This window comes from Varroa destructor, unplaced genomic scaffold (assembly GCF_002443255.2).
Source record: "Varroa destructor unplaced genomic scaffold, Vdes_3.0 BEIS01000007.1, whole genome shotgun sequence".
In the NCBI taxonomy this organism is placed as follows: domain Eukaryota; kingdom Metazoa; phylum Arthropoda; class Arachnida; order Mesostigmata; family Varroidae; genus Varroa; species Varroa destructor.
This window is the reverse complement of record NW_019211460.1, coordinates 1,042,827-1,063,210: the sequence shown is the minus strand read 5'-3', so window position 1 is coordinate 1,063,210 and position 20,384 is coordinate 1,042,827. Positions and strand designations below refer to the sequence as shown.

The 20,384-nt window shown below is 37.9% G+C and overlaps 2 protein-coding genes and 1 long non-coding RNA gene across 10 annotated transcripts in view; 1 reads left to right on the top strand and 2 right to left on the bottom strand.

Moving 5' to 3' along the window:
* Positions 1–131: 131 nt before the first annotated feature.
* On the bottom strand, positions 132–6,830 carry LOC111254888 (uncharacterized). Of its 5 annotated transcripts, none has more exons than XM_022816233.2 (7): positions 6,642–6,726; positions 5,199–5,426; positions 4,829–5,052; positions 4,496–4,654; positions 1,378–1,496; positions 964–1,152; positions 132–573 (listed from the first exon to the last, which is right to left on the bottom strand). In XM_022816233.2, exons 3-7 carry the CDS (start codon positions 5,027–5,029, stop codon positions 393–395), a joined length of 849 nt encoding a protein of 282 aa, XP_022671968.1. In that variant the 5' UTR covers positions 5,030–5,052; positions 5,199–5,426; positions 6,642–6,726; the 3' UTR covers positions 132–392. The 5 variants fall into 5 exon arrangements, with proteins under 5 accessions (XP_022671968.1, XP_086831035.1, XP_086831034.1 ...); XM_086974909.1 differs by having other exon boundaries at positions 964–1,263; positions 5,173–5,426; positions 6,642–6,723; XM_086974908.1 differs by having other exon boundaries at positions 964–1,263; positions 6,642–6,662.
* Positions 6,831–7,429: 599 nt separating this feature from the next.
* LOC147754173 (uncharacterized) overlaps positions 7,430–20,384 on the top strand; it is a 20,084-nt gene continuing 7,129 nt past the window's right edge. Inside the window, exons 1-2 of the long non-coding RNA XR_015317102.1 lie at positions 7,430–7,822; positions 8,180–18,793. This is a non-coding gene — a long non-coding RNA (uncharacterized LOC147754173). The remainder of the gene's footprint in view (positions 7,823–8,179; positions 18,794–20,384) is intronic.
* LOC111254887 (stomatin-like protein 1) overlaps positions 9,061–20,384 on the bottom strand; it is a 17,288-nt gene continuing 5,964 nt past the window's right edge. Inside the window, exons 6-10 of one of the 4 annotated variants that reach the window (XM_022816225.2) lie at positions 20,217–20,272; positions 19,283–19,437; positions 18,502–18,675; positions 17,453–17,602; positions 9,061–9,196 (exon numbers count right to left, since the gene is read on the bottom strand). In XM_022816225.2, the coding sequence (XP_022671960.1) occupies positions 9,111–9,196; positions 17,453–17,602; positions 18,502–18,675; positions 19,283–19,437; positions 20,217–20,272 (621 nt within the window). In that variant the 3' untranslated portion in view covers positions 9,061–9,110. Of the gene's footprint in view, positions 9,197–15,379; positions 16,446–17,016; positions 17,603–18,501; positions 18,703–19,282; positions 19,438–20,216; positions 20,273–20,384 lie in introns of those variants that run through there. The other 3 variants (XM_022816224.2, XM_022816227.2, XM_022816226.2) reach the window with 3 other exon arrangements.

Below are 20,384 nucleotides of genomic sequence, written 5' to 3'. Positions count from 1 at the left end.
ACTTTGTTATCATCTACGTTAAATTATTTAGTTTCAGTTTGCTGTTCATTTCCTAAACACCTTTGTTCCAGTAGGGCTATTATGACCATGAGGCTAGAGGTTTGTTTTAAATATAAATAGTAAAGACACAGTTATCTGTAGGTGTTGTTGGCAAACTATTGTATACCAGCCAAACAAGTTCTTAAAAGAGCGCGAAATCGGTCTATATATATATATATATATAAGCATCAAAGTTTAATCCATACCCTATATATAATAGTTGTTACAAATATACTTTCTGTACACAAGTATACACAAACATATTACTTGTATAAACATAGTGACAATACTTTGTTGATTAAGGTAATTTTTGTTGTATCATATATGAGTGTCGAGTAGCTCCCGTTTACCTTTCAATATTTGTTGTAGAACGGACTACCTCCATAGAGTTTGTATAGTGGAGAAAGAAGACGATCAACCTTCTCGTACGCCGCTCGAGAATCTGCGCAAATGAACCGCACGACGCGGACGTTGTCGGCTGTCAGGGAGGTACAGAACAAGTTTTCTCGTTCAGGAATTATTCCAAAGTCCTCCCTGAAATAAAGTTATTACTAAGGTAAGTTTAATAGGCGAAACCCTGTCTGTATACGCTGACATTTAACTATGACCCGTGAGCTACTGTCTAGAAAAATGCAAAACTGGATACCTAAGAATATAACATGAAGGTCAACACGAAATGTTTCATTTAAAGTTATCCAGATCTTGCGTTGATATTAAGTTAGAGACTGTTTTTCATGAAATGGTGATGCATGTACTATGAAATATAGATATCAGAGTAAATATAGTGTTTCACTAAATACAATTGGAAGACCATAACCGCATAATTAATTATGGATGATCTTTATTTATTAACTAAGTGTGAAGAATGAAGTTTTTTTGATATCAACATGAGTTAAAGGATCAAATAAGGAATAGCGGGTGTACCTTGCCGACAGCTCGGTGAAAACTCTGCCTTGAAGATCACGCACAACTTCTGATCTGCCGTAGAGAACGAGAATGCCGAAGACTTCGAATTGGTACATCCGGTCGGCGATGGTCAAATCCTCGAAGTTCTCTAAGATGGTGGCTTCACGCAGAATTAGTTCATCGCCAAGATACACCTTTAGAGAAGAACTGAGGTAGTTGAAGCGCCATTGTTCTTGATTAGCAACTCGTCCCGAGCAGTACCAATCCAAATAGATGAGGTTTGAATCGGAATTGTCTAGGTAAATTGTTTGCTCTTGGCTGAAGGAAACATAATAAGCAGCTTCTATTAATTCGCATACTTTTCGTACTGATTAAGATTATAGATCTTAACTAAAATTATGGAGCACATGGGCAATTCTTTTAGTAATATACCTATAGTTGGCACCGGCATAGCAGACAATGAAATCCGGCAAGACGGATAGAAGGGCCCCCTGACGTATCTCGAAGTGATTAGTCTGCCGTGTAATCTGGTTCGCTTTGGCCTTGTACACCTAATAAAATAGATACAATTATGAAGCTTGAAGTTATGGACTTTCCACCTCATGCCCTTATTGACCAAAGCTGATATAACCGTACTGACTCGCAGCACCATACGTCAGAATACTGAAGTTAGATAGATCTTCTTTTCATTTGAACTGCAATAATTATCGTGTTATATTACTATTAGAATACGTAAGGAACTGCGGGTTACAGACTTCTACAACAAATATTTTATTTATATATATATATATATATATACATATATCCATTCCCAAAATATCAACTTGGGCACATATTTGCGCCATAACCAAATCACGGATGCAAACAAAATACTGTTCACAGAAGTGAGCAAAGAATGCGGTTTCACTGCAGACAGGACTCGAAGGACGATTTTTCTAGAAGAATGATTCGAAGATCTGTCAACCACGACGGTAAGAATGCTGTAGCTTCCGAGGCATTTTTAGAATGTTTTAAAACAGCCAAGGTTAAACCTAGCGCTTCGCGTCTATGTGCTGCGTGCTGAGAGTCCATACGGAAGCCATTAATGCAGGAAATGAGTACATGTCAAGGAATTCGTACACTCTAATTTCTAGCCGATAGCAACGGTTGGTTGTGTCGCTTGGTACAACCTGGCGTGCGGGCTCCGGTTCTCTAAGACCTAGCCGACGCTCAAACTCATTCGACTCGATAGCTGACCCTGTCACAGCATCTACGAAAAACCGCTCTTAGAAATTAAAGTGCATGTATATGGCGGCCCCTGGACAGGTCCTCTCATTGAACCATATTTTACTTCGTTTCAGAAACATATTGAGGGAAAAAGTTCTGTCTTCCATTATGCATACAAAACAGTGCAATTATCGAAAGAAAAGCTTATTGAAGGCACAACTTATTGTGCAGCGCTCGCAATATGGCCGTTTCGTTCATGCAACTTATAGTCATTGTATTTTTCAGTATGCTTTTTGAAAGGCAAAGCCTACAATAGTATGCGTTTTATGATTTGGCACACCTAATTCGTATGAATCATAATCAAAAAACACATGTCTCGTTTCGAACATAGAAGGAAATCCTAAGTGACGGTATATATTGAATATAATGACAAGCATTGCCAGTTGTTATATGCTCATCGTATTGTGTGTACTCGAGAAACTTTATGACGGTTTGAAATTGATAAAAGGCAAAACGTTAACCTAATTATGATGGAAAAAAAGGGGTTTAGTTTCGCCAGTTTTTTTCTACGTATTGCATATTTGAGCTGTGCTTCGGTAGGTACACGCGTACGAATATCGCTTTACTCCGGGTAATGCTTAAAAACCCTTCAAGATGTCCGTGATCAAAACAAATAGCGATTACATTGAATAGCCGTGTTTGTTCCTACTGGCATAAGCAAATATTTTATTCTAATACGCTTTTAATTTATAGATAGGCTACAAACAAGTCACAGGTTATTAGAGAAGATTTATATATATCTATACAAAGTAGGCCATGTAAACTAGGATTTTTTTATGGTTTATTTCTAAAGCACTGTTTCTAAATAGAAATAAATATCTTCCAATTCTTATGGGCGACGTATAAGTGTCATTCCTCACGTTCAGGTTTATTCGGTATGACCACCATTCACCCGGAAGCCTAAATTCGGGATTCGACCCACTCATTAGCCATTCCTACAATATTCCGTTTTTTTTTCATAAATTATTTTTTTACAAATATATTCTTATTAGCAATTGTGCGTCGACCAAAATTTTGTGTATAAACACATTAAAATCGTGTCCTACATACAAACAATTCCAGTGGAATTAAATTTTGGCCTGACAAGAGGCTCAAAACTACACAAATAGAAGGGCACAAAACGGTGCAGAAAGTCCTATAAAGGCTGAACGTTGCAGTTTATCTAGACTCTCCAATAGACAACTGATATTTTTCTCTCGAAAACGGTTGTTAATTTCCATATCCAAGACGGTTTTTAAAGCCATTTTTACGAACTTTTAAACTTCTCAAAATTGAAGCCTATCGACGATTTTCTAGCTTGTTCCAAAAATCTCTCTGGGCTTTTTTAGAAGCCGTACGAAAACAGGCAGAAATATAGACCATCGCTTCCGAAAAGGAAAAGCTTGATGGGATTCGTTCAGCACAAGAAAATTAGATAATAGCTCATTTTCTCTCAAAGTGCGAAAACGACGCGCTATGTAGATTTTTCGTCTCGTCTTCTAGAAAGAACAGGCTTGTTTCTGGCTGCAGAGTGCACACCAGCTAGCCCGTACTCTGTATATATATGTGTAGCAGAAAAAATCGTCCGTTTTCAAGGGCATATTTCTAAGGTGATATGAGTTGCATAAAGACTGAGTACACGTAAGTAACCATGATACCGCCAGCGAACTACTTCTATCAGCAAATAGTTTCTAGCCGTTTGGAGAAAACTGGCTACAAAACAAAAGTCGATATTTGGATGCCACATGAATTGACACAAAAGAAGTTACTCTTCACCTGGAAAACTTAAGAGAAACACAACTAAATAAAGCCAAATTTGAAGAGGCTGCTAATGGCTAATGAAAAATCTACCACAAACAACAAAAATGATAATGTCCAACTAAGATATAGAAACAAGATTGAAAAACTAGATTGGAACTCGTGGGCAAGGAAGGTGTTATTTTACGTCATATAAATAATGCTATCAGACAATAAATCTAAAGAATTTAAACAGAAAATTTCGATACGTGCTCTGTATAGCTCGGATCGTGCACCGTCGTACTATCGTCTGTTTCGGTCTTTAAATAACTCCCTTAATGGTGTTAGTCTTAATAAGATGCAAAGATCCCTTGTTTCAATTTTTCACCCAAAAACCAAAGAAGTTCTACAATAACAAAACTATGGTCTACCAGCAAAATGGTGAAAAATCATCGGCTAAAATGGCGCATATTTCACTTAAATGTTATTATAGAACATAAACAATGGTGCTTCAATTTAGGCTTAAAAACTGACAACTTTATATATATGTATGAAGGTAGTCAGTTACCTTGTTAAAGGCTTGTGATGTTACGAGGACTGAGGTAGCTTTGCAACACGTAAGAATGAGGCACACGTTGTCACCAGATACGAGTCCACCTCCGTATACAACAGGGTAAATCCAACGGGTCGGGCTAAGACTTCGGATAGATGGGCGCGGCACGAACAGCTATTCATGTGGAATTTCGTATCCCATTAGTGGGTTGATGCATTTTATTCCACTTTTAACTGACTGGCCTAAAAGTGGTGAAAGTTAACTATTTAGCGAGATTATGTATAATAGTTCAAACAAATAACTTCTTCTCGGATTGAGGTAAGCGATGAAATACCTTGCAAAGCCCACCTTGTAAGGATAGGTAAAGCAAATGCTGCTGGCCTCACTCCAGCGAAAACCATCCATAGAGTTCCCTGGCGAAACCTTGAAGGTAACCGAAGCAGAACAGGTTCTTGCGGGTAGCAAGAATTTTTTAGCCTCACGTATCCTTTGAAAAGTTTTTTCGTCTCCAGGAACAATGGCTGGCATGGCTTGATGTTGTGTCAGCATGCCCCCTTAATTTTGCGAAACGTCTGCAATGGTAAAAACATCTACGTGTCGGTATCTATATACATGTAATGTTTGCTAGTAATGCAGATAGGAAATAGAGTAACCGCTACTACAACTACTTCTAAAAACAATGTACTAGCAACCTTTTGAAGCACTGGTTTCCACTAACCCTAAGTAAGGTCGTCGATAATTTACTGCCTTAGAACAAGTTTGTTGTCCGAGTAGCATATAAGGCGGGACGCTCCACGTAGGTTTATATAGATGCTTGTGTGGTAAGGACAACGCTTTCCCAAACCAATACATCCTGAGTTTATGAGCTATCCCTTGTTCCAAGTGTGGACCGTTGGCAGAATGGTGATGCCAGTGATGACTTAGAGAAATAGTTACCTATAAATACCTGAAGAATTTTATTATAGACATGAATGTGCCATCAATTAGCAATGATGCGAAAATGTTTGCAAGGATGACCAAGGACATACACCTTCAAAGAGAAAAAAAATTTAACAAAGTTCTACAAGTAACCTTTTTTTTACAATGGGGCCTGGTGGCCCATTAAAAGATACTGTGCTTGTGTATACACTTTATATTTTTTTTTGTTTGTGGCTTAAATCGCGCAACCTCTAAATGACAATTTGTTTCTATATAAAACGTGTATTATTTGCCCCTATTTCCCGACTATTACTGTCTTTTTAAACGGTTCACTAATTCGGTGGACGCTTTTGGGGGAACTAAGCTGCTGCTGGTGCTGAAATTTAGAATCGTTAAAACCTGGCTACTGATCTTTTAGATAATCACCTACTTTTATATAGATACGAATTTTTATTTATAGGTCATACGCGTCAGTTGAGTCGATTAATGAGTTGCGCGCCTATAGTCGGAATGCCTTGAATTCGCAAAAAGTACGGTGCGCATGCGTCTAATATTCGATTTTTACTAGGGGAAAACGGAAAAATTATCAGACCTTTGTTTTTTTTTTGTCTAATCTAAGCTCTACCGTAGTTCGAATTATGGTTACTAGCCATGATGCTTCTTGATTTAGCACAGTTAACAATATCATTAAGGGAAAGGCCGCCGTAAGCCAAGCGAAAAAATAGTGATGTCATTATGTATTTCGCAATACGTAAGTGCTAATAGGTAGAGCTTTCTGTTACTTAACTGTATTATATTTTAAGTGGACAGTTCTCATAGTAGTGATCTATAATGTGAAGGACATTCTGCCCATTAGTTACCTAGTCTATGGGCATCATGTACTTATGCAAGGATCATCACCAACACACATAAACCAGCATTAAGACGTTAACAGTTGATAACATCTTGTAAAAGAGGACGACGCTTTAGCGTTCCGATACCAGTTGCGGAATTCATTGGAAAGTCGTATCATACGACGTCAGCAATACCTCTGGTTATGCCCTTCTCACTTGGCATGGTGGTATTTGCATTGGCTGCCCCATTGGAGACTTGTGCGAAAACGATGTCCTGGATACCTTGTCTCATCCTTTCTAGTTACTACTATTGTAAAACGGATACAATCGTTTGTTTTGTATTCAGCAAGAAGTTATATTTGAGTGAGGCGACGTTTCTAGTGGATGCTGTACTAAAATACATTATATACCTTGCTTTAAAATAGTTCACTATTTCACTAAACAGCTTCAAATATATTGAATCACTTGTTTTACACGTTGAAATGTTGCTATTGTGGCTAACGGTATTTATTACCTGCCTGACAGCGTTTATAGTAGAAACTGTATTCCAGACGAGCCATGTAACTTGGAAGAAAATAAGCGACTAGATGTAGATAGAGTGTAACGCGCTAATATTCGAAATATTTTAGTCAGAAAAAGGAAAATGTTGTTTTTTTTTTTTTAATAATATAGGATTTCTTTTAAAGTATATAAGAGTATTACGTCCGGAAATCTATTCTAAACAACGAAAGGCAACGGGTAACGTCGTGATGATATCAAAAAAAAAAAAAAAAAAAACAAATAAATGTAAGGAAAAACCTCGTAAACGAAAAACTGTATGCACTTCCGATCGAGATTGCCATTATTTTAGCATTAACAAATTCTGAAATTTAGAATATGTATAATTTGCGCGTATTGAAGTCTGAAGCACAGTTAATTATAATTGGTTCTATAAATTGCTTTGTTAAAGTTAATGGCTATCACACTATGTTATGTAAGGAAGCGATGGAAAGATGCACGAGACGTTAGCAATCTACCAGGATACTTATTGCATTGTATACGAATTCAACGAAGTTGAAACGGGTGACCAAATAAGGTCATCGAAAAACTACGGACAAAGATCTGACGGGAACCCAAACTTTACATCGAAAAAACCACATTGTCGTGAACGGTTCATAGGGGGGGGGGGGGGGGGGATAATCGAAAATAGAACCGCACAGTAAACATCTAAGGTTACGAAATACAGGCCCAAAGTATGATCGCTTGAGAGTTTTACAACGATGATTAATTGAATGTCCAATTAAAACATAACTTTGCTTGATCATTAAGGTACTATTGCGCTCGTTCGAGTTCGATCGAGTCAGTTAAAGTTGGTCTGAAACTCAACTTACTGAATGTCAGCTAGTTATGAAACAGCTACCACGTATGGAAACAATTAACAGGAATAATGTTCACTAGATGTTGTTAACGAGAGATAGCTACATGTACTATCTGGTGGCTATACAAGAAACACAATTTCTCAGCGTGACGCGATTTATAAGCAGGATACCCTTTGGCCGAGTTCGCATTGATTGACCATAAACTTACAAATTTATCTCAACAATCAATTCAGGTATGATTGACGTCAAAGATAGTGAACAAATATTTCCTGTTGGCCGAAATTTGAAGAACACTTACCGAAGTTATTATATCGACTATGTTAACCTAATGGTATGGTCTAAACAAATGCTTAGTAGTATCGAGGGGCATCAGTAGCATAATTGTTAATGATGAATTGGCCTAGTGATACCGATAGGAACAGCGTAGGGGTGAGCTACCCAATTTAAATATTGTAATCATTGAATATTGGGTCGTTCACTAGAAAATGCGAAATGGCAAACTCTGAGGTTGTCAAATTTTTTTACAAGCACCGTTCTTTATTTTCAATCCAGGTACGTACCCTCATTAATTAGTACCCTCTGCCATTTAGATGGTATTCTGTTGCTGTGGAAGTCTGAGGTACGAGGGTCGGTAAAATTTCGAAAGGCAATTTCCAGAGCTAGCTGAACTTCGAGTATTGTAAGTTGAATATTATAAGCATTGTTGAGATTTGGAAAAAATACTAATCTGCATACGCAACGCTTGACGGGTTAGGTGGAAGAGAAAAAGTCCCCAATTGGAACTCCTTGATTTTCGCCACCATGGTCTTTGTGGTGTGAGGTTATTTGTTGTCATGCAATAACAACAGTTTAACTTGGTCCGTTAATCCTGATTGCTTCACACGAAATTTGTTTGTTATCTACTTCACTCAACAGAGTTGAACTCCCGAGGATGTAGCGGGATGTAGTCCCACTACATCCTCGAGAGTTCCCCAGATAGACATCATAAGCTATCACAGCCATACATTTGCTTTAGGGTAATGTCTCGCCGTTTCAACTACATTCACCTATTCAGTCTACGCTGCTTCTGGTAGTAGACTCTTCAAGAAACATCAAGTTTACACGGAAAACTATATCTGTCGACGTTGTTCATATAAGAAACGCATATTTGTAAACTAGTTGAATTTTCTTATTTTCTCTGGCTCTCACGTTCTACAGGTCTATGCTATTTATATATACCATATTCAACGCATGCAAGTTGCCTGCCCATGTGACGAGATACGAGTGAGCGGCCTTAGATTACAAAGAATACAAGTATATCTCGAAAAAAAAAATGCCCCGAGTTTTGCACCATTATACGAGGGGACGTTTTAAAAAGTGGGATTAATGTTTCCTTCTTTGCTCACTTATAACAGGTCACTTGAAAACAATCCGAAGATTGTGGCATCGGTCATTTTTTTTACTAAGCCCAAGTACGATACAACTCTGATTTATTTTTAGGTTCATATGGGCATGAGTTCTGAGATCCTTTCACTGACAATATCAGCTTACATGCCGTTTTTCCTCGTTGGCCCACCGGAAGTGCCGGGGGTTCTGGCTGTCTGGGCAGCAATGGATCGTCAGGGCCGCTGGAATACGATAGTAATCTTGCTATTAGATGCGTTACTGCAGTAATAATGTTGTTGGATCCGGCATTGTCAATTTCCACAGCGATTGTGATAGATGGTTGATCGAAGTCGTGCCTTATTTTTGATACTAACATGACGGATTTCTCTGTCTTTATATTCACACAAGTTGTTGTATAGTATTGAGGAACCTTGAAGCAGCCAGCTGTCAATAACTACTTTAAAGGAAAAATCGGATGAGGGATTTTGGAAATTTGTTCAATAAGTCACCTTTGTAAAAATTATTTTTTACGAACTAACAAATAATTATGCGCGTATTTTCAAACCCGCCATGGTTACTTATAACATTGTCATGTCTAGCAAGGTTATCCATCTCTTAATTGTATTATTGTAAGAGTTGTCGCTGTCGCTCCTGCCGACTCCCACCCAGACATTTCAGACAGCCAGGACAGAGCCTATGATGGCGATGAAAGAAATCCTAACCTAGTGTCATGCAAGGGAAAAGTTTAATCCACATCTCAACAATGCTGTAGCCAATGTTAACTTATGTGGTTCTTTATCCTCCGGCAGTTCCAGCTCTAGCAAAGTTTGCAGGCATGTATTCTATCGTAATTACGTAAAGTAAGCTCGAAACATTTGCTCGATAAAAAACGTAACAGGCACCGTAGGTCATCATTGTACGTTTGCTTATATAGAATGGAATGGAACTATATGGGGCGAACTTTGCTTGAGGCTATTGTTGAAAACAAGGTGGTGCAAACGAAGCGAAAAAAAAACAAAATAGCATACTTATCGAAAGTTCTTTTATTGTGTTGCCTAAATGGGCTCGTGACTATTCATCGACTTTCAAGAATACAGAAACTGAGGAGTTCTATCTACCTGGACCATATAGACCCAAAAGGTATGGGTAGATAGGCTAGAGGTGGCTTTAAGAAAGGCACTAACTATTTTGTGTAGAGAAGTCAGTCATTCGACAAGGGCAAGGGAAAAATGCCTTTCTACCTGATAAAGGACCGTAATTATGGTTAAAGAAGACGATGCTTTATAATCGTTTACTGTCAAGTCAGGTAGGTTAGGTCTCATAAGTCATAGGTCTGCTGCGATGTGTGAAACCGGGACTTAAATGGCTCACGTATTGGCCCATATACGAGATACACCTGGTTCAATAAATGGGGAAAAATAATAACGATATGCGTAACGCTCTTCAACATCAGCTTAACCCTAATGAAGCCTATTGTGATTGTCAATATAAATACTGTTTCGATATCGTGATTATTTACAATGACTTTAACATAATTTTATCTCTGTTACGCTAATGAAAGAGTCCACAATATTACCTTCAAAAATAGCCATATGTTCACAGCAACGACATGCGATACAATTGGATCTATAAATATATGTATATTCCCTTTTGCTGAGCTGAGTAGAACTGTCATGCCACTCGGTTTTTTCAATTTTTATGTTTAATTTAACACGTGCTCGAAATATAGTGGATCATATAGCCCATGATCCATATTAGCTTCCCCTCCCGGGTGATTATGCTCTATAACTCAGTGTAGCGACTTTTCCAACCCGTAATTTACTTGCAACTTACCTTCGATAATATAGTTTTGAGGTAGGCAAAACTGTGGTAAAAAGACAAGGTGATTATTCTAGTTCTTTATCCTACCACAGAGGCTGATGAAATGCGAAAAAAAAAATTCTAACTATCCACCATAGCCGTATTTTTTAAGGTTTGGCGAAAGGAAAAATTCAATAACACAAATCACACGAAATTTTAGAAAAATTACACAAAATTGTTTCGTTGTGCGATATTCCTCAACTACAGTTCTGTATGCTGTAATGTATGCAATGTAGGTTCTGTTTATGCGGTAAGACAATCTAGCTCTTTCTAAACAAACGGAACAGTACTTTTGAAAATGTCAAACCTTCAACATTTTCGATACGCAAAAGCGTCCGCTATGGATTTTTCCTCGCAGACAAAAACTTATTGCAGCCCTATCCTGTATAGGGCGCATATAACAATCGTCAATCATGTCATTGACTGCTAAATTGGCAGACAAATTTAAGAGGTTTATTTGCCTCAAGGTACAGCTCTCAACGAAAACTTCGTAACGTAAACTATCCGAATTAGCTTATTATTTTATACGAGTAGCCGATGTTTCCCACTGTACTAAGACACTGGGATTAGTGTTAATAACAATAATTAAATATTAGATGAGTATCGAAGAATGAGTGAAATAATTTACTGTGTACATGTTTGAGAAATATTCACTACTAACGGAGTGTACATAGGTCTCTATGAACATAATCATTATTTCTTAACCTACTGCCAAATTATAGATTTCTTTCAACATTTTTAGAACACCTTACAGAGCCTCAGACGATATGTCGGGCCTAGAAATAATTACACAGAGCTTCTTCAACCTCGATGCATGCCCTTCTAAGTATTTGGTCACTTTTTTGAAGTAGCGTCCAGCAGCGACTTTTTTACACAGTTCATTATTGAGTGATGCAATCAATACACTATCATCTATGCAGTGTAACTACTGCATAAACATTAAACTTTTAAGTTTGTTTCGTCGAAACCTTAAACGTTGTTACTCCATGAACTAGACGATTTTGAATACCGTTTTCCAATCCTACCGTTACTACAGTTATTCACGTACACTGGCCTGCCTTTGCTTAAACAAACTGGATGTGGTTTTATCTCAGGCCTCTTGAAATGATCACACATTTATATTAGGCTGTTAAAAAGAGTACTGGCCGTTTTTTTTTTACTGTGTGCCTTTAAATTTACATACCTTAGGTTCTATAAGTTACGTCGGATCGGCGTTGGCGTCATTTAAAGTCTAAGTTGTGTACTATGCTTACAGCACGTACAACTGTGTTCAGACTTAAAATTAAGTGCTTTAAAAATAAGTAAAATTTCTGCAAACATTTACTTTATATTACAATTTTATATTACAAACACTGTGCAGGTGTATAAAATATTGTACTGATTAAAGTCAAAATGCGCTATCAGAAGAAATTGACTGAAGATAGCACTGTCGCTTAAAGTCTACAAATTTTGATGCAGGAGATGCCTCTCGTCGTGCTTGATTCATTATAAAAAGCTAATGAAATTATTGCGAAAGTTGAGCAAGACAGATACGTGAGAAGCCATATCGCTAAGGTTCTAAATGTCTACCATAAAAAAGTTTCAAACAAACTGAAAAAAACTAACGATAAAAAAATGCTGCTCGATGTTTGCGTGCCACACTGATCGACGCAAAAACATAACCGGATTGTATTTTTACCTCTACAAAAATGCCATTTCTAATCCGGTTGATGAAAAATAGATAACATACAACAAAAATAATGTGCAAACATAAACATTTTTTAAAATGTGCTCTATTACCTGTAGCAAAGCCTAGATTGACGATGAGATGTATTTGGTGGGACTGAAAAAGGATCGCGTATCATGAGCTGCTACCGCTCAAAAAAACAAAAAAGCAAATTACAACAAGCTATTGAAAAAATCCACCGAATTCAGCTAGTGAAAAGAAAGAGCGTTGTTTTCCACCATGATAATACAGGATCACATACATCTTTAGCGACCCAGTTTGCAAGGAAGATTTAATTACAATTCGAAGCCCGAATCTTGCACAATCCAACTCTAATCAGTCTCGGTCTCTGCAAAACACCCTTAATAATATTAATTTAGATTTAATACAATAGAGTGATGCTAAAATTCGTTGTCCCAATGTTTTGCTCAGAAACTCTACAGTGATGGTATTATGGCGTGGCCAGAATAACGACTGAGGGTCATTGATCAAAACTGTGAATATATATATATATATATATGCTTCAATTTTAGCATAGAAAACGGCTAATACTTTTCAATGAATAAAGTTTGTGACGTTACGATTGGGAATTCATGCAAAAATGCTGAACGTAATCAGGAATGCGACTGATATGAAGTTCATGCACTTTTAAAAACAACTTTACCTTTATGTTAAAAAAGACATGTGTTTTTTAGTATATACGAGGATTCCCGCCAGTGTTTTGAGGTAATGAAAATTACAAGAAATTACACGAAAAAAATACTAACCGTTTCTGATTTTAACACTAACAATAGTTAAAATGTATTTTTGTAATGCAGGGCTACGGATGAAAATCGGTCCTGAAAGAAGTGCTATGTAAATTCGGTTACCGAGAATTGGTCCCTAAAAGCACATATACTTTATGTAGAATACTATTGCTTAACTAGTAGCTTTTTACTAAGTCGAGATTTTAACCGCTTATATCTGCAGTAATCGAATTTTATAATCAAAGCCCATTTGTATGAACAACTAATAAAACAATTGATACGCGGAACACTTTAGTCTTAATACAGAATATTATTATGAGGAATATCTAAAAGATATCTATCTACCAACATTTCAATAATTTGTGGGGCATAATCCAAGTTGGCACATGACGGTTAGTCGTTGTCCCGTTCCTACCGAATCGAAAATGCCAGAGAGCTTAATGAGTCCACCCTTTTGACCCAAATGGATAGTATGATAGATCTTGTGGGCATATCTGCACGAGGATAAGAAAATATAGCGTTCACAAAAGACTTTTGATCTAGAGGCGTATTTTCACGACCGAATTTTGGAATTGATTTGGGAACCCTGCAGTAAAACTGTAAATAATCTCAGTGGATGAAAACAAATTGCTCTGATATTCCACTTAGTGCAATACAAATTTCGAAATTAAATGAAGAGCTACAGCAGTTAAATATATCAAATTTGGTTCAAACACCGAGTGTCGAAAGAAACCCATAAAATAGTTTGTTCCATTATTATTCTATTCCGAACTTTATTTACAATATTCAAGAAAACTATCAAGTTATTGTCGGCAGATGAAATAGCAGGGCAAGATCTATTTCTAGGGTAGAATTCGTAAATAGCGCTATGGTGTGTATAAGACGACGCTGCACAATTTCGAAACTCAATCTTAATCGAAGCGTCGGCGTCTGCCATTATGGAAAACAAATCCCATTTTTCAGCTATTTGAATGGCTGTCGTCACAGCATATACGTGAAATACATCGTCACCGCTGCAGTCCCTGCAATCGGCTCTAATGCCTAGTTAGGACACGCTCTATTCAACCCTTAATTACACAAGAGATCGTTTTTCATCGTTATTTCGTCTCCACGCACATTAGCATAGTACATGTATCATATACCCGTTAATAACTTTTTCTACACGCCACTATGGCACTACGCTGACTTTAATGGACAATGTCTAGCTGAAATCTATGATGCTAATCAGCTCTGCATCTGCCAGCTTCTCTCCGCCAATTAATGAACCTTAAAACGTTTCTCATACTGTTCGAGTTCAATGCGCCATGATATAGAACAGTATGGGATAACGATCGCCAAACGCTGTATCATTTTTTTGTAGGTTTTTCAACATGGACCTATGTCACGCGTTTGAAGTGTTTCGGAAAGAGATATCGTAGACTCTCTGTCCAAGGCAAACTAGAGATGTAGAACTTGTTTACGAACGCTAGGGAAAACGGTTGTTGTCATGTGTAGTAATTTGTTCCATATGGACTGCGTTGCTAACTTGGTTTTGAATAAAAAAAATCATTGGAAATTACTCATTGTACGAATAATCAGTCTGCCCTATTGGTACTCGTTGTATATATCACTAACCGATTACGAAACAAGTTTGATAACCAGCTAGAAGGCAGCGAAATCGAAGCTGTGGAGGTAAGAAAAACAAAAAGATCCTATTTTCTTTAACCTAAGTAATCTACACCCTAACAGTGTATTGAACTTCTTTATGGAACAAAATCATCAAAACAGGCACCCAAAGCCCGGTAAGCATTTCTGTTTGAGAGGTTACAATGGCTGAAAACCGCATCTCACAATTTAAAGATAATAATGTTTTGCCCCACGCAATGAATGGTGGTTGAAATAAACATATTCACAGTTAGCTTACTGATCTCATTTTTAAGGCATGTTTTATAACTGTCTGTACAACCGCGTTATCAGCATAGTCCAAACCGAGCTACCTTGCCCCTGAAAAACATATACTCTATATTTTCGATAAATTGAAACCCGTGGCACATCGATATAGAGAATTATCACAAATACATTTCACCCATTATTCAAATACGCCTCTGTTATATAAAATAAACAACTAACTGTCATGATAAGAAAACGCAAGCCATGTAATCATTTATTAACTGCGAGTCCTATAAAATGCATCACAGACGGACGCCGCTAATAGCGGTCATAACATGAAGATCCGCGGCATTTTTGCGTCATCGTCAGCGTAATTTTTCGAAAGAATGATGGCTTCTATTGTACTATAGATATCTTATCCATGTTCTAGCTGTTCAATTATTCTTATTCCAATTATCAAGTCTCATTTACAGTCTTCATTATCGTAGTTCTTCTTTTTGATGTGTTGTCGCACTGTGTTCAGACGCATGCGTTGTATAATGAGTTTATAGATTTACTTAGCTAGCATTATTGTTTTTCCTTTCTCGCCTCGAAATGGCTGGCTGAATAATATAGCAACGTAAAACTTTAATTCCAGTATCATTACCCTTAATTACAGATTGCCCTAAGACGATTCTCTCGAGTGAAGAACAGAATGAATAACCATTTGCGTTTTTGCGTCCGTAATATTTTTGTACAGCATATAGGTATTATACGATGATTACTGTTCTGTAAACATGTTGTGTCTATCTGTCCGCATAAATTGGAAAATATTTTTTCTATGACAGTGACTGAATGTGAAGTAATTTTCTAAATCGTATTTAAAAATTTCAGTTCTCTCCTTGTGGTTTGTGCGGCTTAGGGATTCCGTAATTGTCTCTCGACTGAGTAAATAATGATGCTGGAGAAAATTACCGTGTCGCAAGATTAAATCCCTGGACTTTTCTGGTTTTTTCACAAGCTTAGTCTCTGTTTGCTTATTCAGTCTTTGTCAGATCTTCGGTCAGAGGTATTGAGATCGTAATATTGCTCACACAGAAGCGTATAAGGGTGCTCAGCGCGTAAAACAGGTTCATATCTATCTAAAAATAAAACAACGTAATTTATATTCACACATCACGTATTGTTAACTTCATCAAATTCCATACTTTAGCATTCGACTCATAGTATCTTGGCCCAACGAGCGATGTTCTCTTAATTTTGCACGCTCTGGTACTATTTGACCTTCCTGGGCCTTCTTAAGTGCTCAGTAATGCCTCGGTGATGAAACGCCTTGCATCGTTCAAGTTTCAAACAAATCCCGCGATTGAAACGACACGAATTTTCTCGTTAGCCATGCTACCGTGCTCACTAAAAAAATGTGTTCGATTTCAATATCTTATGGGGAAGAATACTTTGCTGGAATACTGCTTCCGGCTTTCGAATCTTCGGTTCGAAACACTTTTCGTCACTTTTATATACTGTATACGTAAGCCCCAAGGCTAAAACAATCGGTCAGCGACATAGTCAACACTCGGAGACGCAATGCGATGTGCGCAATGAGCTAAGCATGTGGGAAAATGGGCATAGATAATGAAGATGACCCACGCGAAGGCGTAGATGATCGTAGAAGCCGTAATAATAACACTGGACGAACTAAAGGATCGTCAAAGTGGCCCAATACATAGATATGGCTCTATTTTCAGGTTCTGTATACCTATTGAACTATCAGCATCGATTCGCTTGTTGATCAAGTGTGTTCTTATGTCCTTTATAGAAAAGCCAATGCCATTAACGCACTTGCTAATTCCCGTGAGCTTTAGCCCAAGATAAATTTTTGCTGTAAGAACTACCACGTTTAACGAACGTTTCTATAAACTGGCTGCTTTCTTTATTTTCATATTGATAATGCATCTTTTGTACGAGTAAGTTTTTTAATAATGAGAAATACCAATAGTTCGATGAGACAGATAGTAGTACAAAAAACTTTAGATTGTAACTTGGTTGAGTACATGGAGTCACCAGCTAAGACGGTAACGTACATAGATAACAAACTGGTGCGACGTAAAATATTCGAAATATTAGCACGTTTGCGATCACACGTTGACGCTTAGTTACAGCATACACATCTCCTATGTTTTATAAATTAAGCTTGTATACAATTTGTTTCTGTGCGAATAATTTAGGGTTCACCACAAAGATAACTGCCTTCTATATTATTATGTCACTGTAACACACACGTCTTTAAATCTACTTTCCCTGTACAACCTGAATGAACTTTTTTAGTAAATTCCAGTCACCTTTAACGCTAATCTTTCCGCCCATGTATCCCTTTAGTGGTGACATCTTGCCAAGTACGATGAGAGTTAGGTCGTCGGAGGTCATTTCCAGAGTAACATCTGGCTTTATGGCGTCCACTTCCGTAGAACCAGATTTCACATCGACGTTACCTAAATAATAAATTAGAAATTATTTGCCTACACACAGTTTACGCTATATAGTAAAGAAACAAATCTAACAACAACAACTTTGAGTAATATGATAGAACGAGCTGGGTAAGACTCTGTTATAAGCTAGGTCGGTCAGAGTAGAACTTTAGTCACTTTCAAACTCTCAATTAGAACCAGAAGCTATGCTCCGAATGAGCGCAAAAAGCAGACAGTGAATCGGCACAAGTTTTCGATTGCGTAGAAATATTGCCCGGTTAGGAAACACGCTTTTAACATGATTGGGTGTTGTTCCCCGCACAACCTCTAATCACCTGTATACATTAGAGATGGCATTAAAGACAGTGATGTAGATTTCACATGAGCTTCACAGTAGTGCTACTTGAATATATCAATGCTGGTACAGTATTACTACTGGCTGTGATCAGTACCGGATATTAAAAAGGCTCGGGGGATTTGTTAGGATATGAAAGAGCTGCCTCACTTTAAACTTTGTAATACTATTAATAACGGTTCAAAACGACGCAAAAAACATTAGACTTCATTTTCTTTGGCCACTTGGAAAATGGATGTAATACAAATGGGAATCTTTTGTTTCGGCTGTTCAGGTCCATGCAGCGTGACCTGCAGTGCACGCGGTAAAATGACTGTATCAACTGATCGCCTCCATAGATATCAGCCCAACAATCGATCTAATGTTTGAACAGGAAGAGATAGCCTAGTTAATGTATTAGCTGATTTCTTGGGCAAATAGGTAGCATTTAAATCTAGCTGCATATTCAGTGGCCGACTTACGGTGCGAGATGTGGGTCACAAAGATGGCTACCTGCAATTCTGCCATATATGGCGCCAATAATAGTGCCAGATCCCAAAATAAATACTTACAGATTTTCAAGACTAACCTTTGTCAAATATCAAGCAGATGGGGTAGACCTCTTTAACGTCGCTTCCGGGTGCGCCATGCAGCAAGAATTTGTAGGACGCGGTGGTCTCAATGAGAGCCTCATGTTTAGCGGCGTGTATAGCCAGCTGTTGAAGCACCATCGTTAGTTGAGTAAACTGGCCGTCGTTGGGAACTGCAGGAACAATATGCAATGCGCCAGCTAGAAGTGACAAACAGGCACGCCACAGACAATCCTCTAGTGCTTTCTATTTGATTAAGGTTACGGGAAGCTCAGAGCGCACAAAATGCAGGTATGTACTAAAAGTAGAACTTCAGCTGGCAGAACGACAAAGGGTCGCCGTTTGCAGTCTCTACCTGAACAATTATATGAGTTTTTGAACATTATTCCTCGGCCAATATCGGTTCATAATGGTAGAAAATTGCTCCCGCGAAAGCCAGATAGCTAGATGCATTCTAACTTTAAATAAGACCATAAAGATGAATTCAGTGTAAACTTAACGGCCTCCCATGTAATATATACACGTCTACACTGTAGTTAGCTAACTGCCAAGTCAAAAAGATGTGCAGACATATGAAATGTCTACTCTTCATTGAGTTACGTTACATGCCTATATATAAAGGCGCCATCGAGGCATCTTTGAGTCCTCAATGCTTGCTTCTTATGTATTAAAGCATCTGTGGTTCTGAAATGTCTAGCCCTAAAACCATGTGCGCTTTTGTTGCTATCGGCAAATTCTAATAACAAAAGCACAGTACTAAATAAATAAAGTGATTATTACCTTTTGGTGATTTTCCATCAATGATTTTGCCAAGCAGTTTTGAGGGTTTGTCCTCATAGTCATCTCCTGCTAGGCCAAGCGCGCTCTTTAACACTTTTACTAACGGACTAATAGCATTAACGGGTTCGGCTTCACGAATCACCTGATCCAGTTGGCTAAAAAGATAACACAATAAGTTGTATTTGAAAGGATTCTAAATTATGACTCTAAAAATTACATCTCTGTTCATAAAACATGCACCGATGCCCACTGAATTCGTGACGAGGACTTTTAAACTGACGAACTGGCAATCTTTGTCTCACAACTGCTAGAAAAATTGCTGCAACCTTAACCTACCTATAAATAAATATTGTGGGGTCTCTTGAATTACTCTGATAACGCCTCACAGTTTAACGTACATCACTTTTAGATCTAGAGACTCAACCTGTGAGCTTCGAGTTTCACTCTACTTGTGTAGAAATAACTTGCACACATGGTCATCGGACACGCGTTAAACACATTTGTTTATGTAAGATCATTTTCACGCTCATGATAAATATGCGCGGACGACCCTTGCGGCCACATCAGTGTTTGTCAACATTGGCTCTCAAACTTGGGTCTGCGTTTGGCCCACAACCAACAAAGTTTACATTGTTCTCTATAAGAAAAATCAAAATGGTTTGTCCCTCTAGGTTGAAAATTATCTGACCGGACGGCTCCACTTTCTGCGCAGGCCGTCTTAAGACGAAACTTTAGCAACCCACAAAAATCAGGCCAACCCAATTCAGCGGATCGTTCAGGTCCGACAAAAAGGCAGGCAAACGAAGACAAATTTTTAGTAGTACAGATAGACAAATGATGATCTCAAATGAAACTATTACTTCTTGGTCGATACGCGGCTGTTGTAACTTCTGCAGCACATTACGCTACATTCGACACTAACATAGATACTTACATGGTCACCCTGATCACCTCGAGACCCCACGGGATGATACTGTCATTCAGCTTTGTCTACAAAGATATCAATAAGAGCACAACAACAACAGCAACAAAATGATCAAGTAAATTCTTCTACTCTGTGATACATCAACTAACTTGAATTTTGAACGATGTTGACCATGTC

What these genes read in the sequence shown, in the direction of transcription:
- LOC111254888 (XM_086974911.1), bottom strand. Translation starts at nt 5,029, where the DNA reads ATGCTGACACAACATCAAGCCATGCCAGCCATTGTTCCTGGAGACGAA. An exon ending in CATCACAAGCCTTTAACAAG is followed by an intron (nt 1,497 to 4,495) that starts GTAACTGACTAC and finishes CTATTTTATTAG; the next exon opens with GTGTACAAGGCCAAAGCGAA. An exon ending in TATGCCGGTGCCAACTATAG is followed by an intron (nt 1,264 to 1,377) that starts GTATATTACTAA and finishes TGTTTCCTTCAG; the next exon opens with CCAAGAGCAAACAATTTACC.